Here is a 26,392-nt window from a genome sequence, read left to right as displayed (position 1 = left end):
AATGTCTGAGGAGTTTGACAAGTACTGTATGGAAGGGTGAGCAGTAGAGCAAAGAATATCGATCCTTCGCTTTCAGCAACAGATAGTGCAAAACAAACAACACAATCACTTTAACTGGCTAAGGACAACTATCAGCTATTTGCATCAATCTGGATTACCTTGCCAGTTCATGTGCATTACAGCGCATTTGCTAGTTTTGGCGTGTGCATGTGTGAGTGTTTGTATGTATGCGCGCACATCTCTAGTGTGGTTTACAAAATGAGTCTACAGGCTTTTGACTCATATAGTTTGCATAATCCCGATTTTGCATCATCAAATCCCCTTTTAACAGGAGATTATATGCTTCCTAAAATTCGAGGAAAAGTAAAGGTTTGCAAAAATAGGGCTCACTCACTTTAACTTTACTTTTCAAAAGTAAAAATATTCAATTATTCTGGGTTAAAACCTTTACCAATTGAGATATTTATCATTTGTTTGTCTTTGTCCATCAATATTTAGGTAAGGAAAGTGCAAGTAAATGATTGCACAACCTCATCATGCACACTTGGATGCAGACCAACTGACCTTTCTGGTAATAATGACATCTTTTATGACATGCTCTGAGTTGCTACGGCATGCTCTAACAGCATGAACTGACTTGAGAAAAGACAGACAGAGGCAGGTTGAAGGGAACTATTCCTGAAAAACACATGATAGGGGCCGGCATGTCGCACCATTTTCACACAATCCCATAACTCAGTGGGTAACATGTGCCACCAAGACCCATGTCTATGCAACTTTCCATGCCAACCAAACACTGCACAAGATGACTGATGATTTAGCTAACTGCTCCTTCCCTCTTTAGTGAAACCTGTGCTTATTAGCAAAATTAGCTTGGGGGGATGGAAGGGGGGTTGGCCGGACACCCTGCATGCTCTTGGGTCTTGATGGCACCTGTTCTCATTCGTTATCTTTCCATGCTCCCCTGAGATTTTGCCCATTTGCTATACTTTGCTTTCCCCAGATACTGTAATCCCCTCCACTCCCTTTCCTCCCCCTTGTCCAGGCTCTCTGCATCCCATCCTGCTCCTGCAGGCCCCCTGTAGTTTCCCCCAATGGTAGCCTGTGAAGGTGGGGCTAATGGGTATATACTGGAAGATGTGGTGCCTGCGAATAAAGTCCATTCCAAATGGCAGGTCATAAGATCTCATCCCCTCCAGCTCTGATGCGCTGGGTCCGGATCCCCGCTTCAGCTTCCTGATCCCTCGTTCTTCTGGAGTGCCTGAGGAGGGTGGGAGAGAGCAGAGGTGCATTAGATATTATGCACAGGCAAAGAGAATTACCATATATATGCCCTATTTCTGTAGTTGGCCATTCATCTGATTTTCCTTTAAGCCATGAAGTCATAGATTGGTAGCAACAGTAGTAAAGAGAGGACTTAAAGACCTACCAGGGATGGTGTTGTCCAGTACAAACGCGACAGAGCCACCAACAAACATGGCAGTGGTCAGGAGCACATTCAACACCTGGTCTATCTCAACTATGCCTGAGGAAGACGGAGAAGGAAAAGAGTTAGGGACGGAGTGAACTGCCTGTGTTAGTGTGCATGTGGGAGTCTGTCATCTCCACTCTGCTTACCGGTGACCAGTGGGTTTTGTTTGAGGTAGCTGGGCAACACCAGGCCAAAGAAGATGGAGAAGCCCAGAACAAAGAGGTTCCTTGAGGAGTTGAGATCTACAAACTGCAGGTTGGACAGGCCTACTGCTGTGATCATACCAAACAACGTACAGAACAGCGCTCCCAGGACGGGGTCGGGCAGGGAGGCGAAGAGCGCACTAAATTTTCCAACAAGCCCCAGCAGCAGCATCATCGCTGCCCCATACTGGATCACACGCCTGCTGCCCACCTGGAGGAGCAATAAGAGGCCAGTAACATGTTCAGAGACTGTTAAGAGACAACTCACTGCATGTGAGAAAGCAAGGGAGCGGATGAAATGCTTTGTGCAGGATTCTGTGTTACCTTGGTGATTCCCAGCACGCCTATATTAGGACTGGAAGATGTGGACCCGTTGCCTGTCCCAAACAGGCCATCCAGCACACAGGACATGCCCTCAACAAATATACCCCTAGAAACACAGTGAGTTATGGCAGGTGAAGAAATTTAACAGTTAGACACAAACAATACTTCTCAATGCAGCATAATGCTTCTCGTAGTTACTCCCACATTCTGACTGGGGTACAGTCAATGACTAATGACAGAGGATGGAAGAGAGATGACCTGTATCAATACCTATTGATTGCGTGGATGGGTGGTGGGGGGGCACAAGAGAGGCGGGCACAGGCGTAGTAATCTCCAATGGACTCTATGATGCTGGCCACTACCGCACTCATCATGCCTATCACTCCTGCAGCTGTTACTGTAGGAACACCCCACTGAACTGCGTGGGGAAAACCAAACACAACATTGGTCAGCATTATGAATCAGTTTCATTGAAAGCAAAATGTCTTAAAGCTGGAATCTGCAACTTTTCTCCGGGAACAAGTCGTTATTTTATCTATTTGAAACATGACGATGAGGTGGCGATTCAGTTGGACAGGCAATCAATATTACAGTACAACAGTGTTCAGATACAGTTTAATACAGGAGGCAGCAAGAATTAAACCTGCTGCAACTGATTTTCCTGGGCTACAAACAAGATGTAGCAGCCATTGTCGCTTGTGTGCCATTACAGCTCAGCAGTAAACTTTTTCCACCCTTGTAAAAATGGCATCCTTGGACTAGAGCTAACCAGGCAGGCTAATGTATTACAAATTTCATCAAATTTCATCACAACACTGTTCAACAGTAATAGTGACTGCATGTCAGACGGATTGTCACATCTACATCATCTTTTTCCCTGCTGGAGCTGTTTCCAACGTGTACATGTTTTCTGCTGCACTAGTGTTCATGTGAGCCGATCAAAATATTTCAACAGCGGTAAGCAGAGACTGAAAAGTGTCTTCAAACATGGTAAAGAGGCCAATCAGTATTATGTAATCTGACTCCATGATTCAAGCAGATACAGTAATGATTTATCAATGGAGAAAAGTCATCAATTTCAGCTTTAAGAAACCCCCACCCCCTTTTCTCCTCAACTGTACTTGGCCAATTGCCCCACTCTTCTGAGTCATCCCGGTCGCTGCTCCACCCCCTCTCTTGATCTGGGGAGGGCTGCAGACTACCACATGCTCAAGGCTCAACGTTTCGGTTTTTATTTTAAAATAAATAAATAAACAAATAAAATCTGGGAATTTATCTGTGTTTATTTTTATGGTATTTTTCAGTGAAAATAATCTGTGGAAATATAAAATCCGGGTGAAAATCAGTTTAAACCGATCTGCTCCTTTTAAAAAATCCGGGTATTTTTCGGTGAAAATCGGTAAAAACCAAAAACGTTGAGCCTTGCACATGCTTCCTCTGATACATGTGGAGTCGCCAGCCGCCTTCTTTTCACCTGACAGTGAGGAGTTTCACCAGGGGGATGTAGCGCGTGGGAGGCTCACGCTATTTCCCCCAGTTCCCCCTCCCCCCTGAACAGGCACCCTGACCAACCAGAGGAGGCGCTATTGCAGCGACCAGGACACATACCCATATCCGGCTTCCCACCCGCAGACACGGCCAATTGTGTCTGTAGGGACACCCGACCAAGCCGGAGGTAACTCGGGGATTCGAAGCGGCGATCCTCATGTTGGCAGGCAATGGAACAGACTGCTACGCTACCCGGACACCCCTGCTTTAAGAATTTTTAATGGTTAAACTTTCTGTGGAATAACTGATCATTTTCCAAACATCAGATGTTTCCCCTGTCTCCATTACTCAGGGTTTAGCTGTAATGTGGTAACATTCTAACTGTTTTTGGTACCCATCCAATCCTATGCCAGCTGCCTCCCATTGCCTGGCCACACGAGGCCAAAGCTGCACAACACTTAACACTTTAAAGGCTGAATATTTCCTGTGTATAGTGGGACATTTTTGCTTCTTTTGGATTCTCTTTCATTTTCATCACAATTTGGCATCTAAGGTCCCACTACTGCATGACCCCCACGGCAGCTGGGGAGGATGTACACCACCACGTGCATCCTCCAACACATACAGAGCCAGCCGGCCACTTCTTTTCACCTGCCAGCTGAGAGTTTCTCTGGGGGAACGTAATGTGTGAAGGCTCACATCATCTGCCTCAGATCCCTCCACAGCTGTATAGGCATCCCACCACCTCTAAGAGTCACTATTTACAACACATGACTCCTACTGGCTTCTCACCTAGGAACACTGCCAACTTAGCTCCCTGTGATGCCTGGCCGAGCCAAAGGCAACACCGGAGGTAAATCCAGAATTTGAACCGTGAGCATTAGCGTAGTAGTGTATTAGTCAGCTGCACCACTCAAGCTCCCAGATTGTTACTAGTTTGCAGTATAACGTTACAACTAGAATAGTTAGAATAACATCTAAACTGTCAATGGCCTGCCTTTTTCTTATGTCATCCTCTTACTGAAACTAAACCTGAAACTAACTCCTAATTTTTATGCCATTGCTATTTTTTTTACACAACATTGTTTGCAAGCTAACTAATAAAAAAAGACAAACCAAACTATTCTTAGACCGCTGACCCAGGTTGAATTGGCGGATTAATGGAGATAAGGTTACCACAACACAGACCATCCTCTGAGAACAAACCCCCCCCATCACACTCACAGGGGTAAGGGATCTTGAACCATGGTGCAGCAGCAAGGATCCCCTGTCGTGCATCTGTGCGGGCGTAGAAACCGTACTTGTCCTTTTCCGGTGGGAAAACATCAGTCACGGTAAAAATGAAACACAACAGCCAAGACACGAGGATGGCCATGATGATCTGAGTAGGAGAACAGAGACTAAATTATAATTACTTACACACACACACACACACACGCACACACACATATATATATGTATGTGTGTGTATGTGTATCTATATATATACACTACCGTTCAAAAGTTTGGGATCACCCAAACAATTTTGTGTTTTCCATGAAAAGTCACACTTATTCACCACCATATGTTGTGAAATGAATAGAAAATAGAGTCAAGACATTGACAAGGTTAGAAATAATGATTTGTATTTGAAATAAGATTTTTTTTACATCAAACTTTGCTTTCGTCAAAGAATCCTCCATTTGCAGCAATTACAGCATTGCAGATCTTTGGCATTCTAGCTGTTAATTTGTTGAGGTAATCTGGAGAAATTGCACCCCACGCTTCCAGAAGCAGCTCCCACAAGTTGGATTGGTTGGATGGGCACTTCTTTGAGCAGATTGAGTTTCTGGAGCATCACATTTGTGGGGTCAATTAAACGCTCAAAATGGCCAGAAAAAGAGAACTTTCATCTGAAACTCGACAGTCTATTCTTGTTCTTAGAAATGAAGGCTATTCCATGCGAGAAATTGCTAAGAAATTGAAGATTTCCTACACCGGTGTGTACTACTCCCTTCAGAGGACAGCACAAACAGGCTCTAACCAGAGTAGAAAAAGAAGTGGGAGGCCGCGTTGCACAACTGAGCAAGAAGATAAGTACATTAGAGTCTCTAGTTTGAGAAACAGACGCCTCACAGGTCCCCAACTGTCATCTTCATTAAATAGTACCTGTTAGAGCCTGTTTGTGCTGTCCTCTGAAGGGAGTAGTACACACCGGTGTAGGAAACCTTCAATTTCTTAGCAATTTCTCGCATGGAATAGCCTTCATTTCTAAGAACAAGAATAGACTGTCGAGTTTCAGATGAAAGTTCTCTTATTCTGGCCATTTTGAGCGTTTAATTGACCCCACAAATGTGATGCTCCAGAAACTCAATCTGCTCAAAGAAGTGCCCATCCAACCAATCCAACTTGTGGGAGCTGCTTCTGGAAGCGTGGGGTGCAATTTCTCCAGATTACCTCAACAAATTAACAGCTAGAATGCCAAAGGTCTGCAATGCTGTAATTGCTGCAAATGGAGGATTCTTTGACGAAAGCAAAGTTTGATGTAAAAAAAATCTTATTTCAAATACAAATCATTATTTCTAACCTTGTCAATGTCTTGACTCTATTTTCTATTCATTTCACAACATATGGTGGTGAATAAGTGTGACTTTTCATGGAAAACACGAAATTGTTTGGGTGATCCCAAACTTTTGAACGGTAGTGTATATATATATATATATATGTGTGTGTGTGTGTGTGTGCGTGTGTGTGTATATATATATATATATATGTATATGTGTGTGTGTGTATGTATGTAATACAAATTGAAAACACATTTATGAAAGTTCATCACATTCACCTTTGAAAAAAATACCCAGTTTCCTCATTATTACTAGATCTTTTTGCATTTTTAGGACATTGGAAGCGTTATGTGAACTTTTCAAGTTATTGTATAAAAACCATTGGAGAGATGCCTTTTCATCATTATGTCATCTTCGCAGCTTCTTATGAATAATAATTTCAAAGTCACATGATCCTTTTTCTCGTGTTTATGAGAAAATGTGGTCATTTCGTGGGAAGTCTGCAGTGTGAAAGGAGCTGAGCTTGGATCTTATGAGACAATAATGTTCTATCAGCCGGGTAATCTGTACAATACACGTTGTAGAGCGATGCTCTTGCCGTTTAAATATCTGGGAACTGTTCCTGAATATCTGGCCTATTATCCAACTGCACAGAGCTCTGTTGGACATGGACTTAACTTTTTGGTCAGTTAGATACATTGGACTGTGGATTCAAAGAAGAAATGTCATTAAGGTGATAAAGGCTGGCCGTTTTTTCCCAGAGACAAATGCCTGTATCCACATCTAAACAAGCGAGTGAGAACAAGAGTTGGCCTGAAGGACATGCATACCTACACTGTTACTTAGGGTACGACATACTCCCTGCTGTGAACTCAGTTTTACTCCTGTTTTTACAGTGAAGGGGGACTAGATAAATATCACAGCATCAATGGGATGACCTTCTGGGGAGACATGGGTAAAGAGTAATGGGGCTGATAGCAGACTTTAATCTGACTGAATTGATGCAGTAGAGCTTAATTCATCCACTCTAATATATGTTATCTAATATATCCCCAGCAGGAGGCAGAAAAATTCTGATTTATATGCAGCAAAGTAGAGTACAAAGGGAAAATTTGACTTTCTGGAGAGAATGATTGAGATGAGAGCACTGTTTGGGGGGATTTACTGACAACTGAGAACAGACCATAAAAGGAAGTAAAGAAATGTAAGGTCACTTAATTAAAAAAATAAAAAATAAAACAGAAAAAGTGAGCTATTCTCAGAAAGAAGGGAAGCGAGCAGTGGAGCGCAGCCTGGAAAGCAGGACGTTTTGTGAGAGAGACAAGACTATACACTGCACGTATATTGAATTTTAAAAAAAACTAGCCACTTTTATGAACCTGTGGACTTACCGGAAACATCTTGAAGACTTGTAGTCTGTAAGAGGTCCATCCTTTCTTGGCCTTGTAGACAGGTAGAGGGAACTGGACATTTCTGGCATACTGAGAGAATAGCAGCACTAAGAAGATAGTCCTAGAGAAAGACAAAGCCACAATCAAATGGATTGACAAATAAGAGTTCTTCAGTTCCCGGGTCTTTAGGTTTTCTAGTCAAGTTTATCTATAGCGAGCTTAAAAAAAGTTTATCAAAGTGCTTCACAGATACTAAAAGTTAAGGATGACAACAGACCATTGAAGGTCTGTGTATGTGTGTGGATGGGTGAGGGGAGTTATTGTGCAAAACTAAGTTGGATTTTTGTGCTCCTGAAGGGTCGTTTGCGAATCTTCAATGGTTTTCCGTTGTCGGCCAAACATGCCTGTGGGATTTCCTGTTAGTGTTCAACAGATCTAGCAAAGACCACACAGGCATAACAGTGAATCAACAGCGATTCTCCCTATTTCCTTACTGTCAATGTCTAATGTTACTTTCACCTGCTCCCGCTAGGGGTTGCCACAGCGGATCATCTGTTTCCATATCTTCCTGTCCTCTGCATCTTCCTTTGTCATGCCAGCCACCTGCATGTCCTTCCTCACCACATCCACAAACCTCATCTTTGGCCTTCCTCTTCCCTTGCAGCTCCATAATTCAGCATCCTTCTCCCAATATACCCAGCATCTCTCCTCCACACATGTCCAAATCATCTCAATCTTGCCTCTCTTGTTTTGTCTCCAAACCATCCAATCTGAGCTGTCCCTTTAATGAACTCATCCCTAATCCTGTCCTTTTCATCACTCCTAGTGAAAATCTTAGTATCTTCAACTCTGCCACTTCCTGTCTTTTCGTCAGTGCCACCGTCTCCAAACCATACAACATAGCTGGTCTCACTACCATCTTGTAAACCTTCCCTTTAACTCTTGCTGGTACCCATCTGTCACAAATCACTCCTGACACTCTTCTCCACCCACTCCACCCTGCCTGCACTCTCTTCTTCACCGCTCTTCTGCACTCCCCGCTACTTTGAACAGCTGACCCCAAGTATTTAAACTCATCCACCTTCATCACCTCTACTCCTTGCATCCTCACCATTCCGCTGTCCTCCCTCTCGTTCATGCATAGGCATTCCATCTTGCTCTGACTGACTTTCATTCCTCTTCTCTCCAGTGCATACCTCTACCTCTCCAGGCTCTCCTCAACCTGCTCCCTACTCTCACTACAGGTCACAATGTCATCCGCCAACATCATAGTCTACAGAGACTCCTGCCTGATCTCGTCCGTCAACCTGTCCATCACCACTGCAAACAAGAAAAGGCTCAGAGATTATCCTTGATGTAATCCCACCTCTACCTTGAACCCATCTGTCATTCCAATCGCACAACTCACCACTGTCACACTGCCCTCATACATATCCTGCACCACTCCTACATACTTCTCTGCCACTCCCAACTTCCTCATACAATACCACACCTCCTCTCTCGGCACCCTGTCATATGCCTTCTCTGAATCCACAAAGACACAATTTAACTCCTTCTGACCTTCTCTATACTTCTCATCAACATTCTCAAAGCAAACATCGCATCTGTGGTGGTCTTTCGTGGAATGAAACCATACTGCTGCTCGCTAATCGTCACCTCTCCTCTTAACCTAGCTTCTATTACTCTTTCCCATATCTTTATGCTGTGGCTGGTCAACTTTATACCTCTGTAGTTACTACAGCTATGCACATCGCTCTTATTCTTGAAAATCGGTACCAGTATGCTTCTTCTCCACTCCTCAAGCATCCTCTCACGTTCCAATATTTTGTTAAACAATCTAGTTAAAAACTCCACTGCCATCTCTCCTAAACATCTCCATGCCTCCACAGGTATGTCATCTGGGCCAACCACCTTTCTACTCTTCATTCCCTTCATAGCTGCCCTCACTTCCTCCTTGCTAATCCACCACACTTCCTGATTCACTATCCCTACATCATCCAACCTTCTATCTCTAATTTTCTTCATTCATCAGCTCCTCAAAGTACTCGCCCCACCTTCTCAACACTCTCTCCTCCCTTGTCAGCACATTTCCATCGCTATCCTTCATCGCCCTAACCTGCTGCACATTTTTACGAGCTCGGTCCCTCTGTCTAGCCAATTGGTACAAGTCCTTTTCTCCTTCCTTTGTGTTTAACCTCTCTTACAATGCACCATACGCCTTTTCCTTTGCCTTCGCCACCTCTCTTTTCACTTTACGGCGAATCTCCTTGTACTCCTGTCTACTGTCCTCATCTCTCTTGACTATCCCACTTCTTCTTTGTCAACCTCTTTCTCTGTATACATTGCTATACTTCCTCATTCCACCACCAAGTATCTTTGTCTTCCTTCCTCTGTCCTGATGACACAGGAAGGTAGACAAACAGACTTGGTGGTGGAATGAGGAAGTACAACAAAACAAAGTATACAGAGAAAGAGGTTGACAGAGAAGAAGTGGGATAGTCTGAGAGATGACTGTTAATGTCCACCTGCTGAAACATGCTCTTATCGGAAATTAAAGAAACAAAGATACCTCCCTCCTCTAAGGTGGACTCTTAGTTCTTCTTCTTTTAGCACTTCTCTAAATTACCTGTTCATTAAAGGTAGAGAGATCATCTGTTTCTTATCCACTCCTTGCTGTCAACTCCTTGTAAAGGTGGCAATTTATCCAAATTTAGTTTAATTGTTAGCCAAGTAAGTTTGCACATACAATGTGACTTGTTGAGATACTCAAAAAACAATAATAAACAAACAAAACATAAATTACATAAACAAAATTCTTCATCCATTATTCTGACAAACGTTGTCCCCTGGCTTTAGCTATTGATGCTATAAAGTCTTATGGTAAAGGTATCTGCCATATTTGCCTGTTAGCCACAGCAACTTTTCACCCTCATCCAACTCCCCTCTACCTGCTATATTCTTCTACATTTGGCTGCTGTGGTGAAGCCTTAAGATGATTGGTGCAGCATCATTTTAAACCCGGGAAACTACAACCCAACAGTTACAATTGAAATGAGCAACTACAAAAGTGATCATGATTTGGATATTCATGGATTAGCTATTATCACAAATATACCAGCAATAGAAGGTATCAACAAGGACAAATCTTCAGGACTGTAGCTTTAAGTGGAATAAACTAGGTATACGAAATATTTTGAGAAGAACATCTAGGAACCTAACAGTATCCACATACATATACTAGTATCTATAATTCAGGCTATACTCTCCTGTTACACTCACAGTCAGTCACACAGATAAAGGAGTTCGACTAAATGCCTACAGCATACATGTGCATGTTATTTACATAAATGTTTTGTGTTTTACTTGTGAGTTTCTTTGCATTCAGTATTTGCTTACAACATAGCAATGCCCCAGTGCTTCCCAGCTCTTTCCCCGGCAGCCTGAAAGCCAGAGAGGCCGATGAGGGCGACGGTGGGGGTGATGGTCAGAGGCCCAATATACTTCAGCAGGAGCCCTGGCAGACCCAGCGCTCCGATGCACACTTCGATTAGAGACGATACAATGATGGCCCCTTGGATCTGGGAATGGAGCAGAGAAACGGGGATGACAGGGAGACGGGTTGACATCAGGTGGGTGGATGAACAAAAAAAACTGAAAGCAAGTCAAGTCAATTTTATTTGTATAGCCCAACATCACAAATTTGCCTCATACTGGCCCCGTGACACCCTCTTACAACAGTTTCAGAAGCATGTGCACACTTGAGTCAACTGTCATATTATCCCTTGGAGGCTAAGTTCACAAAAGAAACGCATAAAGCACAAATTCAAATACTGTAAAATCATTTGGCCTAAAGCCAAGTGATTTTGAGATGGATAATCTTTAAACATCTGGGGCTGAACTGCTGACTACATATTAAAGTCATGGGTACAGAAGGAGACAGTCTTATAAGGCAAGCTATTGCTTTTTATTTCAGATTTTATACCTTTGAGTGATAACCTTTCAATTACAATTACACACCACAAGAAGCCATTTCTCTCTCCCTCTCTGGTTTATGTGTTTTCTCCTCCCCATCGTCTGCTTTTCTGTCCCCTGCCCTTTGACGTGCTCTTTTGCAATTCAATATGGTCTGATTTAGTTAGTCCTGTACAAACGTCACCAAACGGTCTTACACAAGCCTCAGTAAAGGTTAATGCGAATTAATGGCAATTGTCCAACTTAGTGCAAATAAGCAGCCCCCTGCAGCCAAAGACAAAGCTTAGAGCGCTCTCCAACATGGGCTCTGGAAGGACCTGGCTGACAGAACCCCACGAGTCAGCTGCAATGTCTTGCAGTAAAACAAAAAAAAACACAAAAGAGCACTAAAAACTTGATCTGTGGCACAGTTTTACTGTAAAGGAAAATAAAGTGAAACGTCAACACGTGCACGAGTTGGTAGCTTGTAATATTGACAGCCCGTACGAACAGTTTCAGGCACGTTAGAGTGCTTTTGTGTCACTGTTTGAATGGCAGTAGGAGGCGCTACACAGTCTGCTGCAAGAGCGAACCTGTGCCGTCATATCCGCTTAATGATGAGGAACTCAACTCCACCGGTGTTGTTGTTTAATGCAGAAGAGACCAAACGTGTAAGCTGAAATCAGCATCCACAAACAAGACGGTGGAAACTGATTCATTTGTGTACGAATCAGACAAACACGATCCTTTAGTGCAGGGAAATGGTGTACAAAAAAACCCCAAACACCAGCTGATGTAATGGGCTGCCATCCCAGTGCTTCAAGTGATCAAGCCCACGAGATGTTTGCATTTACGCAAGCCAGCTTTCCACAAAGTACAAAAATGTCTCTTTGTGGTTAAAGCAGTTTTGACTGTGGCATTCAGGAAATTGTTGATGGCAAGGACATTAAAAACTAGTTTTTAAATGATTAAAATTGCTTTCAGAGATGATATCTTATTTGTATGAGCTCTTTATTTTCAATTATTTGCAATAGTTTATATCAATTATCTTCATAAATGTGTTTTTGCCATTCGTCTACTTTTCCTTTAACAATAGTCTACATTTTGTTTTTGATCTCTAAATAATTTTATTTCATTCCTTCATTCTTTCTCATAAATGGTTAAATGGACATACTTCGACAAAAGGCAGAATAAGGCAGCCCGCTCTGCTAGCATTAAGAAAATGACACCTGACACAAGACAATTCTCCAGTTAATTTGTATTGGGAACATGTTTCTTCTTCAAGCCTCCTGTCTCCCACTGTTCCTTTACTTTTAACTCTGCTGTTCCTCACCTCTCTTATTCTCGGATACCAGATGTGCTCCGTGTGGAGCAGCTCGGTGCCATTCATCACTGGAACCACTGGTCATGAAGAAAGACACATGAGGGGGCGGGGGGGCGGAGATATTGAAAAGTGCAAAAATGTAAATGTTGTGTTCATTTAGGTGAGGATTACATGTTCAGCACACTGGGATAAACCTATGCAAGTGATTTTTTTCAATGCAAAATGTTGGTGATGTCTTTGTGGGCAGTGATGCCAGCATACAACTGTGGAGACCAAATTGACACCGGGTTACCGGTGTTCCAGAACAGTGTTATCCAGTTGTCAAAAACACGGTCATTTGAGATTAATGTGCATCCGAGAGTGTGAGTTCGACAGACAGACAGAGACACAGAAAGAGAGAGAGAGAGAGAGAGAGAGAGAGAGAGAGAGAGAGAGTGGTTACCTGTATCATTACACTTCCATTTCTCTAAAGATAGAATTGCCCTGGCTGGAGCAAGAAAGGCAAACGCACTAGCCTGGAACAGGGGCAGTCTGCGGCGGGGGGGGGGGGGGGGAGAGAGAGAGAGAGAGAGAGAGAGAGAGAGAGAGAGAGAGAGAGAGAGAGAGAGAGAGAGAGAGAGAGAGAGAGAGAGAGAGAGAGAGAGAGAGAGAGAGAAACCGTTAGAAACCACCACAAGTTGCATTTTTTTGAAAGAATGATACCATAAACAAACACACACTACCTGGAGGTTAAGATTTATTTTTAATAGTTGGGTTATTTCTCTGTAGAACCACTAGGCAGCAGCACATTTGTAAAAACAGCATTTGCATAGACGTTACTCAACCACACCAGATACCCAGGCTTTATTTCTTTATTTGTTCTGAGTAATGGTCACCAAGCAGGAGATGATAATCAAATATTCTTCTTTGCTAATCTACTCTGTCTTTCATAAAGGTTTAGCTAGTTGGAAAGCACCCCCCCAGCAAGGCATGAGCGATAACAGTCTTTACTCTCTGTCTCTTTCCTTTATCTTCATCCATCATGGCTTGGCTGTGGCTCTTGGCAGCTTGTTTGTTTTTTGTGTTAATTGTACACACTACACAAGATGTACCTATGCATAATATTCAATGATCAAAATAGGAAAGTGCTGCAAACACATTAAGAAACTGAAGTACACCTTCCTTTGTCTCAGTTGATGCCCATTTCTGATGGACTTAATTAAGAGTAGGGGTTCTCAATCAGGTCCTCGGGTACCACCAGTACAGCCGGTCTTCTATTCTATCAGATAGCTCACCTGTTGTTTCAGTTATTCCAACCTCCAGTCAGGAAGATTTCAGACCTAGAACAACCGGTGACTGTAATGAATTATCTGGCAGAATAGAAAAGCGGTGGTACTGGTGGTACCCAAGGACCTAACTGAGAACCACTGTTTTAGGCAATGGCCAACCATGACAACAGCCCGCATATGTCAGCATACATAATCAAAGAGCAGTGGGAGTAAACAGAAAAAAAAGATAAATTTAACTCGGTGCAAGTGTGACAGCAAGTCACAAGATCTTCGAAAGTACTAAAAAAAAAAAAAAAAAACCCAACAAGCAAATTAGTTTTCATAAGAAAGGAGAAGTAAAAAAAAAAAAATCCAGAGGAAAAACTAAAACAAGTGATTTTCATGTGGGTGTAATGTGTGAAACCAACTTCTCTCTGAGATTTGTAGTGACCTACATATGCCAACAGGCAGGAGTGATATAAAAAGGACAATAGTTGAGCTAAATGCAAGAGAAAAAAAAATTAATGAGGCAGCAGGTGCCTAGAAGTTAAATAAACAGGGCTTTAGGGCTTGTAACTGGAACGTTGCCAGTATCAATCCCACTGCTGGCCGGGAAAATACTGGCTAGAAAAGTTAATAAAAAGCCTTTCACTCCACTCCCCCGGCCAACAGTGGGAGACTATGGTTGCACTGTGCAGCTCACAGGTGCATGCATGTGTGACTAAACGAAAGCGTAGCTAGGTGTTGCTGAGGAAAGAGCATCTATGCTCAGAACGAGCTCTCGCTCTGTGGGAATACAGGTTTAAAAGACAAATTCCTGAGAAAGTAAAACGGTGGGTAGCCTAGAAAAAGAGTTCGCAAATAAATGCTCAACAAATTGCCCACCCAGCTCGAACCTACTCTACACGGTCACATGTCGGCTACGGCTGATGTCAGCTGTGCACAAATTTGAGCGCTTGCGCACATTCGGACAGGCACACACGAGCACCGGCACACGTATGCACACGCACAAATCACATTTCCAGGAGCTGCGAGCGTGATCCCTCTGATTTGACCTCACTTGGCATCATGGCTCATCGAACAGTACAGCTGCTTTTCCCTCCTTCTAACTCTCTCTGATGCTGCACTTTTACTTCCTCTTCCGAGACCTCAGACCATCACAAGCTCCCTTCTCCTTCTCCCTCCTTCCTCCATTCCGTTTCAGGTTATTCTTTACTCCTCCCTCCATTGCTTTATCTTTACTTTCTTCCGCATCTCTCTATATGAAGTCCATGTTAGCAACACCCCACTCCAGACTACCCAATCCCTCCTCACTTTCCTCGCACGTCATCCCACTCTCCTCTACGTCATCTTCACCGATCCCACCCTCACCCTTCCCGAGTAACCTGGGAGACGGGGATAGATATGACCCGTCTCTTTCAACCCCCCCCCCTTCCATCGATGTTTCATTTCCGCCCTGCCCTCCCTGATCTGTCATCTCACCCCCGGGGTTGCCCTGGTGACAGAGAGAGCCGCTGGCATGACAGAAATGACATTCATTAAGAGGAAGGCTGCATGGCAGGTTGATGGCAGACAGCTTGGCTCAGCTGGGTGTGTCATTGAGCGAGTGAGAGAGAGCGAGAGCGAGCCAGAGTCATGGTGAAAGAAAGAAAAAAAAATCACTTTTCAATTCCTGGACACAGACTTGCATTTTCCCCTCTGCTAAAGTCAACTGGAGACCATATGGGCCATGCAGACGCTATCACTAGCTGTGGATGAAGTTCACTGTAAAAGGTTACAGCTGGGCTCAGTCGCTGAACTTCAGGCTGAATAATTGGAAAAGGCCCATTTTTCTGATGCCCTATGCTTACTGAGAGGGGATTTGTGGTGAAAAAAAAAATCATTCCAGGAGTCTATGTAATCATTAAACTAACGATATATATACTTCGCACAAAAAGTAAGGAAATTTGTGTTTGGTAGATTATTTCTTTGTTGTAACAATGCTTCTTGGCAATAAATCTTATACTGTTGGAAAGCCTGTTTATTTCCCTTTTAAATGGAGCCACATTTGTAAGGAACATGCATTTGTGGCATGAGCAGCAGAGATGAGTATGTGGGTTGAGGCCATGAAAAATTTGCCAAATCTTCTCTGCCAATGCCAAACAGCTTATTTTACTGTTGCTATTGACTCTTGTTTTGAGCTTCTGGTACCCCAGATGCTGACAATCAGGTGCCTGATATAGGATTTATTGCCAAGAAGCATTGTTACAACAAAGAAATAATCTACCAAACACACATTTCCTTACTTTTTGTGCTAAGTGTATATAAAAAACAGTGTCTGTTTGTCTGGAAAATTGTGTCTTCTGCCAAGGTTGCACACACTTTTTTTCAAGCATAAAGCAGATAGCAGTAAAATGACCTTTCACTGAGACACAAGCCAAGGCCATTGTGCTGGCATCAATGGAACAGCGAGTGTGTGTCTGTGTGTGCCTTTATCAGAGCTGCTGCTCTTCTCACAACCAGGGCCGTAGCCAGGATTTGAGAAATACTGAGGTCACGAGTCCTATCCCTGGTAGGGGGGTTCGGGTGCGTGCCCCCTCGACAACATTTTGAAGGCTATAGCATAAATCTATGCATTTTAATGCACTTTGAGAGTAACAATAATCACTTGGGAAATAAATCTCAGTGCCAACACATGGATAAAAATTGGACTAGAATACACAATATAAGTCACAAAAATTGCCAACTGTGAAATTACTCTTTTTCAGTTCAGTTTCTTATTGTATTGAAATTACTTTCACTGTCAAACATATTAAGGAACACAACTGCAGTATCTTCAAGGTTTTGCCCTAAATTACCTGACAAGTGTTCTAACACTCACTACTCAAATTCATCCAAATAATAATAAGAAAGGCACTTTATCTTGTCATTGTAGGTTACAATGAAATTTATCTTCTGCATTTAACCCATCCTATTGTACAGGAGCAGTGGGTAGCTGCAACACCCGAGGACCACCTCCAGTTCTTTCCACTGCCTTGCTCAGGGACACAGACAGGAGTATTAACCCTAACATGCATGTCTTTTTGATGGTGGGAGGAAACCGGAGCACCTGGAGGAAACCTATGCAGACATGGGGAGAACATGCAAACTCCACACAGAAAGGACCTGGGACAGCCTGGGGTTCGAACCCAGTGACACATTTGTTGAAAATTGGAAATTGTTGAAATGTGCATGAATAAGAGGGAGGACAGTGGAATGGTGAGGATGCAAGGAGTAGAGGTGACAAAGGCGTATGAGTTTAAATACTTGGGGTCAACTGTCCAAAGTAACGAGGAGTGCAGAAGCGCGGTGAAGAAGAGAGTGCAGGCAGGGCGGAGAAGAGTGTCAGGAGTGATTTGCGACACAAGGGTACCAGCAAGAGTTAAAGGGAAGGTTTACAAGATGGTTGTGAGACCAGCTATGTTGTATGGTTTGGAGACAGTAACACTGATGAAAAGACAGGAGGTGGAGTTGGAGGTGGCAGAGTTGGAGATGCTAAGATTTTCATTGGGAGTGACGAAGAAGGACAGGATTAGGAATGATTATATTAGAGGGACCTCTCAAGTTGGACGGTTTGGAGACAAAGCAAGAGAGGCAAGATTGAGATGGTTTGGACATGTGTGAAGGAGAGATGCTGGGTATATTGGGAGAAGGATGCTGAATATGGAGCTGCCAGGAAAGAGGAAAAGAGGAAGGCTAAAGAGGAGGTTTATGGATGTGGTGAGGGAGGACATGCAGGTGGCTGGTGTGACAGAAGAAGATGCAGAGGACAGGAAGAGATGGAAACGGATGATCCGCTGTAGAGACCCCTAACGGGAGCAGCCGAAAGTAGCAGTAGTAGGAAATTGTTGAAACGATACATAGGCCTAATGTGTCTTGATGGATGCTTATCCAGGTAAGGAAATCACAGAAAGTTGAATCAGTTCACCTGGACACAAAGTTCATTGGGGAAACTTCTCATCACTGATCTAAGTGACTTCGTAAATCTCAACTGACTGCAGGTATCCCCACCCTTTATAAACAGCGCAGTTTCATAACGACCGAAACCGATGATCGGTTTCATATGCAAATCGCCGTGCCCATGGTCACGGTGAGTAAGCGGGCTGCTGCACTGATTCACAGCCAACAGGGAAACTCCCATTTCCGTATTTACCGGTGACATGGTTGGTCTGTGGACCAATCGTGTAACTAAAAGTGCCATAGTCTCCAATGCTAAAACTCTGCTATAACAATACAACTTCAAGAGTAGGATTAATTACAGTCATAGCTGGAAATCATCTCAGTAGCTACAATAACACACTTCTCATGGCTGAGCTATGTTTTCTTACTGTTGTTTTATGAATGAAAGTCAATCAGCAGAGCAGCCATTCACCTTCATTCATTTTATGTCGTGAAACCACTACGGTTAAACACATTTGAAGATTTTTAATAAGGGCTTTGAAATTATGATAGCCTGATCTCTGTCATTTGATGCTTTCATGTGAGGGTCCACCTAGGAGGCTGCACGTCCACAGACTGACAGACAAACATTTTTTAGTAGGTATATTTTTTTAGCCTGAGCGCTGCATATTAAAAACTTTTCCCCTCATTCAATCAACTTGGGCGCCATGCAAAAGTCTTATAATGGCAGGAAAAACACTGGATTTTCTGTCCGTGTGTGTGTGTATTTCCCTCCTCCCAGTAGGTGAAAAAGGGTCGTTTGTTGCCAAGTTCAAACACTAGAGAAGGGGAGATACGTACACCTGGCGGAGATCTGCACTCTACTGAGTGCACCCCTCTACTTCTTTTTTTTGTTGAACCCCCCCCTCCTCTTTTCTCCCCAATTGTATCTGGCCAATTACCCCACTCTTCCGAGCCATCCCGATCTCTGCTCCACCGCCTCTGCTGATCCGGGGAGGGTTACAGACTACCACATGCCTCCTCTGATACATGTGGAGTTGCCAGCCGCTTCTTTTCATCTGACAGTGAGGAGTTTCTCCAGGGGGGACATAGCACATGGGAGGATCACACTATTCCCCCCCCCCCTGTTCCCCCTCTCCCCAAACAGACTGACCAGAGGAGGCACTAGTGCAGCGACCAGGACACATACCCACATCCAGCTTCCTACCCACAGACACGGCCAATTGTGTCTGTAGAGACGCTCGACCAAGCCGGAGGTAACACAGGGATTCGAACTGGCGAGCCCCGTGTTGGTAGACAATGGAATAGACTGCCATGCTACCCGGATGCCCCTTACCCCTCTAGCTCTATTAGGGTTCGGTGGACATCAGGCTTACATGGGCATTTCTCACTGAGAGTTGCAAGTAGCTCATTTTTAACAGTATGACCCCTTGAAGGGGAGTCTGAGAGGGATAAACATCCATCCATCCACCCATTATCCAAGCCGCTTATCCCAATTAGGGTCACAGAAGCCTACATTGAATTGTTAATTTCCATCCATCCATTATCTTAACCACTTATCCTGCCCTCAGGGTCACGGGGATGCTGGAGCCTATTCCAGCAGTCATTGGGCGGCAGGCGGGGAGACACCCTGGACAGGCCGCCAGGCCCCCCCACCCACCACACACACACAAACACACACACACACATACACACACACATTCATACCTAGGAACAATTTAGTATGGCCGATTCACCTGACCAACATGTCTTTGGACTGTGGGAGAAAACCGGAGCCCCTGGAGGAAACCCATGCAGACATGGGAAGAACATGCAAACTCCACACAGAGGACGACCCGGGATGACCCACCAAGGTTGGACTACCCTGAAGCTCGAACCCAGGACCTTCTTACTGTGAGGCGACTGTGCTAACCACTGCGCCACCGTGCCGCCAATTGGTCATTTCCAACTATTAAATGTTTTTCTCGGACCTCGGTTATGGCGAGGTGCTAGGAGGTCGCAACTTTTAAGTTCCGCTGCTAGCATGCAATCAATCCTACAACCATAATCAGAATCTTATTTAAAATAAAAAATGTCACAAAAAAGTGGCAAAAAGGGCCAAAAGAAACCACGATACGAGGACGACCATTCGGAGGGTGAAAAAACGAGCAACATCATGGCTGACATGGAGGACGACCTCGATGAAGGAGATGGCGAAATATTTGACCCAGACAAGAATAGCAATCAAGATATCATGAAGGCCATAATGTCCTTGAAAAGTGGACTTTATAAGAGAACTAGAAGAACCCCGCTACAATGTAGCGGTTTGGTTATCCACCCGTCTAAATCTCCCTCCTCTTCATCCTGCCAGCTAACCGCCTTCCCCCTGCCCCTAACCCCCCCCCAGTCCCTCCCCCCAAATGCTCAGAATCATCTGAAATGCCGAGATAAGTGGTTTTTAGCCATTTTTAGAAAATGAATATTTTGCATAATTATGCATAATTATTATAATTATATTTGAATTTCCTGCTATTTTTCTGGTCCTCTCTGGAACAATACCTACCACCCCCGAAAAAAATTAGGATCATAAGAGCATTTTTGCAAAAATGCATTTATTTTGCATAATGCCAAAACATTTCCGAGTCCCAGAAATTTTTTTTTATATAGGTGAAAAAATCAAAGATGCTCAGAATCATCTGAAATGCTGAGAAAAGTGGTTTTCAGCCATTCGCATATTTATGCATAATTTTAATTTTCTGGGATTTTTCCCTCACTCTCTGGAACAATACCTACCACCTCCAAAAAGAATTAGGATCATAAGTGCTTTAGTTTTCGGTCCCGCTATCTACACTAACACACACACACACACTAACACCACACACACACATCACGGAAATATATGAGTGATTGATGTTGTGCAAGCAACAATTATGGCTGTAAGAAAGCAGGTACAAGAATGCACAGGGTGTATAGCACACGCAGAACAAAGGATTTCTGATGCGGAAGACGACGTGAATGGGCTACTATCCAAAGTGAGCACATTGGAAAGCACCGTTAAATATCTTGCCAACAAAGGGATGACTTGGAATGCAGAAGTCGGCGAAACAACGTGAGAATGGTGGGGTTACCAGAGAAGGTAGAGGGCCAGGACGCAGCTGCGTTTTTGGAAAAGTGGCTACCGGAGGCTCTGGGCTTGGAACCACGAGAGGCCTTGGTAATCGAGCGGGCTCATAGAATCGGTGGTCCACCAAACAACGACTCGCGCATGACACGTCCAAGGACATTTATTATGAAGTCCTCTAACTTTAAGGACAAGGAGAGTTTTGAAGGCTGCCAGAACCAAAGGAAAGGTCCTTTACAATAACGAGCAAATTCGTTTTCATCTGGACCTTTCCGCCGGTGTGCACAGGATGCAGCGCAGCTACGATGAAGTGCGAAAGAAGCTGCGAGACAAGGGGATTTACAAGCACAGAATCCTCTTTCCAGCCCGGCTCCTGGTGACACACGATGAGAGGTCTCACTCCTTCCAAACTCCGGCAGAAGTGGACAGGTTTATCCAGTCTCTTTGAATGACTGAGGCGGACCTGACGAGGGAATGTTCCGTCAGGAAAGTGTAACGACAATTGCCCTACTAACGTTAGTTAAACTAGGCCTATAGCCTAGCCTACTCTATTTTATAGCCTATTGTTTCCACAAAAGGAGACACGATTATTCTTTTTTTTAATCTTTCTTTGAAACAGGGCTGAGTTTCATTTCCTTTTTCATTACCATGGCCAACATAAATGTTCAACTTTACTACTGTGGACAGTGGGCCTAAACCGGATTAGAAGAAAGGAGAAATAGCCTACTGACGTTTATGCATCCAAGCGCTGGACAGTTGAAATGTCATTAGGCTAGTTTATATGGGAGCATCCAGGCACTGGAAAGAGTTGAAATGACATTTGCTTAGGCTACTTGGGACGTAGGCTACAACCCATCACGGATTTTATGTGGTCAACAACCGCAGGCTATATTTAATTTTTTATCGATATTTTCTTCAGCCTTCAGCCTGCGTGGGTTTCAGATGTGCGAGTATTTGTTATGCGCTTAGGCTGTTTAACACAATATGTAGGCTACAGGTTAGAAATGTTGCGTAGTTCATGATTATAAAGACTACTTAAGTTTAAGCGGTTAGTTTTTGGTAAAAAGAAAAGGAAAGCTAGTTAAGAACTGAAAAAAAAGAATAACTAAAAGCTAGAGAGACCCGTTTCCGTAAGCGGTAGTTATAGAGTGGGAGGGGAGGGGGGTGTCCCGAGGACATGGAGTCCAAGCTCACATGGGATTCGAAGGGGGGGGGGTCTTTTTTGTTTTTGTTTGGTTTTTTCCCCTCGTGTTTCGTGGGTGTGGCTTGTCAATGTATTTTTTCAAAATGATCCTTCAAGATATATTGTACTGCATATTGTAACTAATGTCAGATAGTTGTAAGATAAAATTTACCTCATTGAACTGTAGGAGTCTGAACAAACTTACAAAGGTGAAACAAGTGATGAGCAGGATAAAATTCTTGAAATCAAAAGCAGTTTTTTTTTTTTTTTACAAGAAACTCATCTCCTGAGTGGGGATATTTCCAAAATAATAAGCTGATGGCAGGGTCCAGTGTTGTCTGCTTCCTATACCACCCATGCTAGAGGGGTTATGATACTAATCCATAAATCTGTCCCACTACAGATCCAAAATATAGTTAAGGACCCTGCAGGTAGATATACCATGGTCCAGGGTACTTTATTATCTGAAAATATAAATTTGATAAATGTGTATGGCCCCAATGAGAACGATCCCAAATTCTACAACGATTTGTTTCTGACTGCTTCAAATCTCCCTGGGCAATACATAATAGCTGGTGAGTTTAATTGCACATTGGATCCATTAAGAGACAGATCAACTGGTTTAGATGATACTCACATCACGCCGAGAAAGATAATACTCCATTTTATGAAAGAGTTGAATTTGTTGGATATTTGGAGGCATGGTAAACCAAATGCAGTAGAATATTCCTGTTATTCCAGTACTTATACAACTCACTCACGTATAGACTACTTTTTAGTTTCAGCAATACTTGTTTCCAAAATTGACAAATGTCATTAGCAGTATAATTCTATCTGATCATGCAGCTGTACCATTGATTTATAAAAGACACTAAACTAGTGAGTGATCCCCCAAGATGGCGTTTTCAACCAGGATGGCTTATGAACCCCACATTCATAGATTTTTTTAGATAAACAAATTGACATATTTTGAATGTAACACATCCCAGACATATGCTAGCACAAGATGGGAGGCATTCAAGGCCTTTATTAGGGGTCAAATAATTCAAATTCAAAAGAAAAAAAGTGTACAACCTGAAATGAAGACATTAGATGAGAAAAATTGAAATGGATATCTCCCATAACAGACATATCTCTACAGATAAACATACACAATTACTTCTACTAAGATTTCAGTATAACGAATTATCAGCTAATAAAGCAGCTAACAATTTACTGAGACTCAAACAGTCCTACTATGACCAGGGGGAAAAGCCCGGAAAACTCCTAGCATGGCGCATTAAACAACAACAAACAGAAAGGTCTATTAACTGTATAGAAGCTCCAAATGTTAGAACTATAGTAGACCCTACAGAGATTAATGAAGCCTTCAGAGTCTTCGATGGGAAATTGTATAGCTCTGAGTGCTCTTCTAGCCTGGACATGCAGACAGAATTCCTAAACAACCTTAATATTCCCAGAATTTTGAAGAAGATTGGAGAGCTTGCCTCCTCAGGTGGTGGGGCAAGACCAAAATGGATTAGCCAAGGTAGACAGGGCTTTCATAATGTCAGACGAGTGCTCAATATTTTACACAGCCAGAGAGAGGCGACAGACACGACCTTACGATCACTTGATGCCGAGAAGGCCTTTGACCGTGTTGAACGGCCTTATTTGTTCGAGATGCTCTCCCGCTTTGGCTTTGGAGATACGTTTTGTAAATGGGTTAGATTGCTCTGTACTGGGTTTGCTGTGGAAGTCCTGACTAATAGTATGATTTCTAAACCTTTTAACATCTCTAGAAGTTGCCCGCAAGGGAGTCCTTTATCACCATTGCTTTTTATCCTGGCAATAGAGCCATTTGCTGTAGCGGTGAGGATCTACAGTGACATTTATGAATTCGAGAAGGTCATTTAGAACATAAAATAGCGCTCTTTGCCGATGATGTAATTTTACTGCTAAAGAATCTACATGGCTCTATCCCTGCATTCCTAGGTCTTATTGAAACATTTGGAAAAATATCTGGATATAAAGTTAATCATTCAAAACCATCTATAATGCTATTTAATGAATCAGAGAGGAAAAATGGCCATGTTTATGCTTCTACTTTCAATTCAACAGATAATTTCACATATTTGGGAATAAAAATTGTCCCTGAGGTGCATAAGATTGCTCAGATAAATTATGACCCAATTCTGGAAGCTAGCATCTCATCAATAGAACGTTGGACCTCTTTACCTATTTCAATGATTGGCAGGATATTCTAATTATGAACATACTCCCTAAATTTCTTTATTTGTTCCAGAATGTCCCCCTGCCCCCTCCCTCATCTTTGTTTACTAGAATGAATAAATTGTTTACCAACTTTATTTGGCAAAATAAGCGTCCCAGATTACGTCTATTTTTACTCTATCTACCATATGACCGAGGAGGCCTTAAATGCCCAAACATCCAATGGCATTACTGGGCAGCTCAATTGCGGTCCATTATGTTTTATTTTTCATCCGGAACCCTCCCTGCTTGTTTGATTTGGAATCCTCATCTGTTACACCAAGCTTACCATTGCACTTATATTTGTATTCAGCAGATCATAAATACCTGAGGAAAAATACAGAGAACCCTATTGTATTGAATATGATTGATGTTTGGTTTGACACTTGTAAATATCTGAATATAAACTTTTCCTGGTCATGCTTCAGTCCTATTTGGGGTAATGCCAATTTTAAACCAGGGAAAAGTGATACAGGATTTCAAATGTGGGCTGAAAAGGGGTTAAGGAAAGTGCAAGACATGTACAGTGAAAAGGACGTATTTATGTCATTTGCAGAAATATCAACCAAATATGACATTCCAAAGAATCATTTTTTCAAATATCTTCAACTTAGGAGCTTTATATCCTCATCTCAAAATCATTCATTAGATAAACCTGGCATTTCTACATTAGAGGTAGCAGTCACAAGACATTATTATGATAAGGTTTAATTTCAACTCTGTATAATTTGTTTGTGTCCAGATCGGATTATTCACCTGAATCAAAACTGAGATTATGGGAGGACGATATAGGGGAGGAAATATCTTTAGAAGACTGGAGTGAGGCATGTAAGGAGGCACAGAGGCAGACAATCAGCAGTAGCTTGAAACTCATACAGTATAAATGGCTGATGCGGACATACGTACATAACTCCGGTTAAAATACATAAATTTAATAATAACATTCTTGATACTTGTATCACGTGTAAGGACACAAGAGGAACACTACTATATCATTGTATATGGGAATGTATGAAAGTGAAAACCTTTTGGCAAGATGTTACTAATATGATCTATCAAATTCTATCAAAGAAATTACCATTGGATCCCAAGCTTTTTATTCTTGGTATATATTCTACCAACCCACATTTACAAAGCAGAGTTCAGGTTCAGACATGTGTATATTGCAAGCTAAACATATAATTGCTCTTAATTGGAAAAATGTTGATGGACCAAGAATTGGAATGTGGATCAAAGAAGTGGTGTCAAACATGTCAACAGAAAAGATAACGAATATTGTTAGACGTAAACAAAATATTTTTGATGATATCTGGAGACCCTTTATGTACTTCTTAAAGCATAATGTTAATTTTGGCAACTTGCTTCAGCAAGAACAAGCTCTGGGGGAGTAGGGTAGCTTTATATGATCGTGTACATTGACCAGAAAAACACCCTTTAAATCTTCTTTCTTTTTAATGGGTTTTCTTCTTGTTACTTTTGTTTATTTTATATAACTTTCTTTTTTGTACTTAAGTTGTTAGGGACTGGGTTATGGGAGGGATAACAGGGTGAAAAATGTTTGCTGTGTTCTGTACTGTTGATGTACAATTTGATGTGATTTGCAAACTGAAAACCAATAAATATATTAAATGTTTTTCTCAAAAAATTTGACAATGTCTCTTGTACAAATGGGAGAAATGAGCCATGGATTTTCTTTCACCAGTAGAAGTTTAGGTTTTATATATAATTAGACTATATGGAGTTGTCAGGTAATGGGTTTTCAGTTGATGGTGAATTATTGAGTATGGCCTTTTGGTTCTGTTTCATTTCCCATGTTGCTGTGAGTATTAGTTGTTGAGTAACTGACTGACAGACCATCTATTCTGTTGTTTATTTATATGTTTGAGTAAGGGGCAGGTAAAATAAGATTTTTCTTCCCCCTGCTCCTTTTCAATCATGGAATGTGTAAATTAATTTGTGTTTGATTATGAATTACTTGTTTCTGTCTGGAGCTGTGCAT

At 42.5% G+C, this 26,392-nt stretch overlaps 1 protein-coding gene across 1 annotated transcript in view; it reads right to left on the bottom strand.

The window, feature by feature from the left end:
- Nucleotides 1-983: 983 nt before the first annotated feature.
- The window catches only part of slc23a2 (solute carrier family 23 member 2), a 78,419-nt gene continuing 53,010 nt past the window's right edge, over nucleotides 984-26,392 (bottom strand). Inside the window, exons 6-15 of the mRNA XM_056285135.1 lie at nucleotides 13,138-13,226; nucleotides 12,705-12,772; nucleotides 10,817-10,998; nucleotides 7,421-7,541; nucleotides 4,711-4,867; nucleotides 2,269-2,416; nucleotides 1,999-2,104; nucleotides 1,618-1,885; nucleotides 1,430-1,525; nucleotides 984-1,261 (exon numbers count right to left, since the gene is read on the bottom strand). Coding sequence (XP_056141110.1) covers nucleotides 984-1,261; nucleotides 1,430-1,525; nucleotides 1,618-1,885; nucleotides 1,999-2,104; nucleotides 2,269-2,416; nucleotides 4,711-4,867; nucleotides 7,421-7,541; nucleotides 10,817-10,998; nucleotides 12,705-12,772; nucleotides 13,138-13,226 — 1,513 coding nt within the window. The remainder of the gene's footprint in view (nucleotides 1,262-1,429; nucleotides 1,526-1,617; nucleotides 1,886-1,998; nucleotides 2,105-2,268; nucleotides 2,417-4,710; nucleotides 4,868-7,420; nucleotides 7,542-10,816; nucleotides 10,999-12,704; nucleotides 12,773-13,137; nucleotides 13,227-26,392) is intronic.

Source organism: Lampris incognitus, chromosome 1 (genome assembly GCF_029633865.1).
Source record: "Lampris incognitus isolate fLamInc1 chromosome 1, fLamInc1.hap2, whole genome shotgun sequence".
NCBI classification, from domain to species: Eukaryota; Metazoa; Chordata; class Actinopteri; order Lampriformes; family Lampridae; genus Lampris; species Lampris incognitus.
This window is presented reverse-complemented; position numbering and strand designations above follow the sequence as displayed.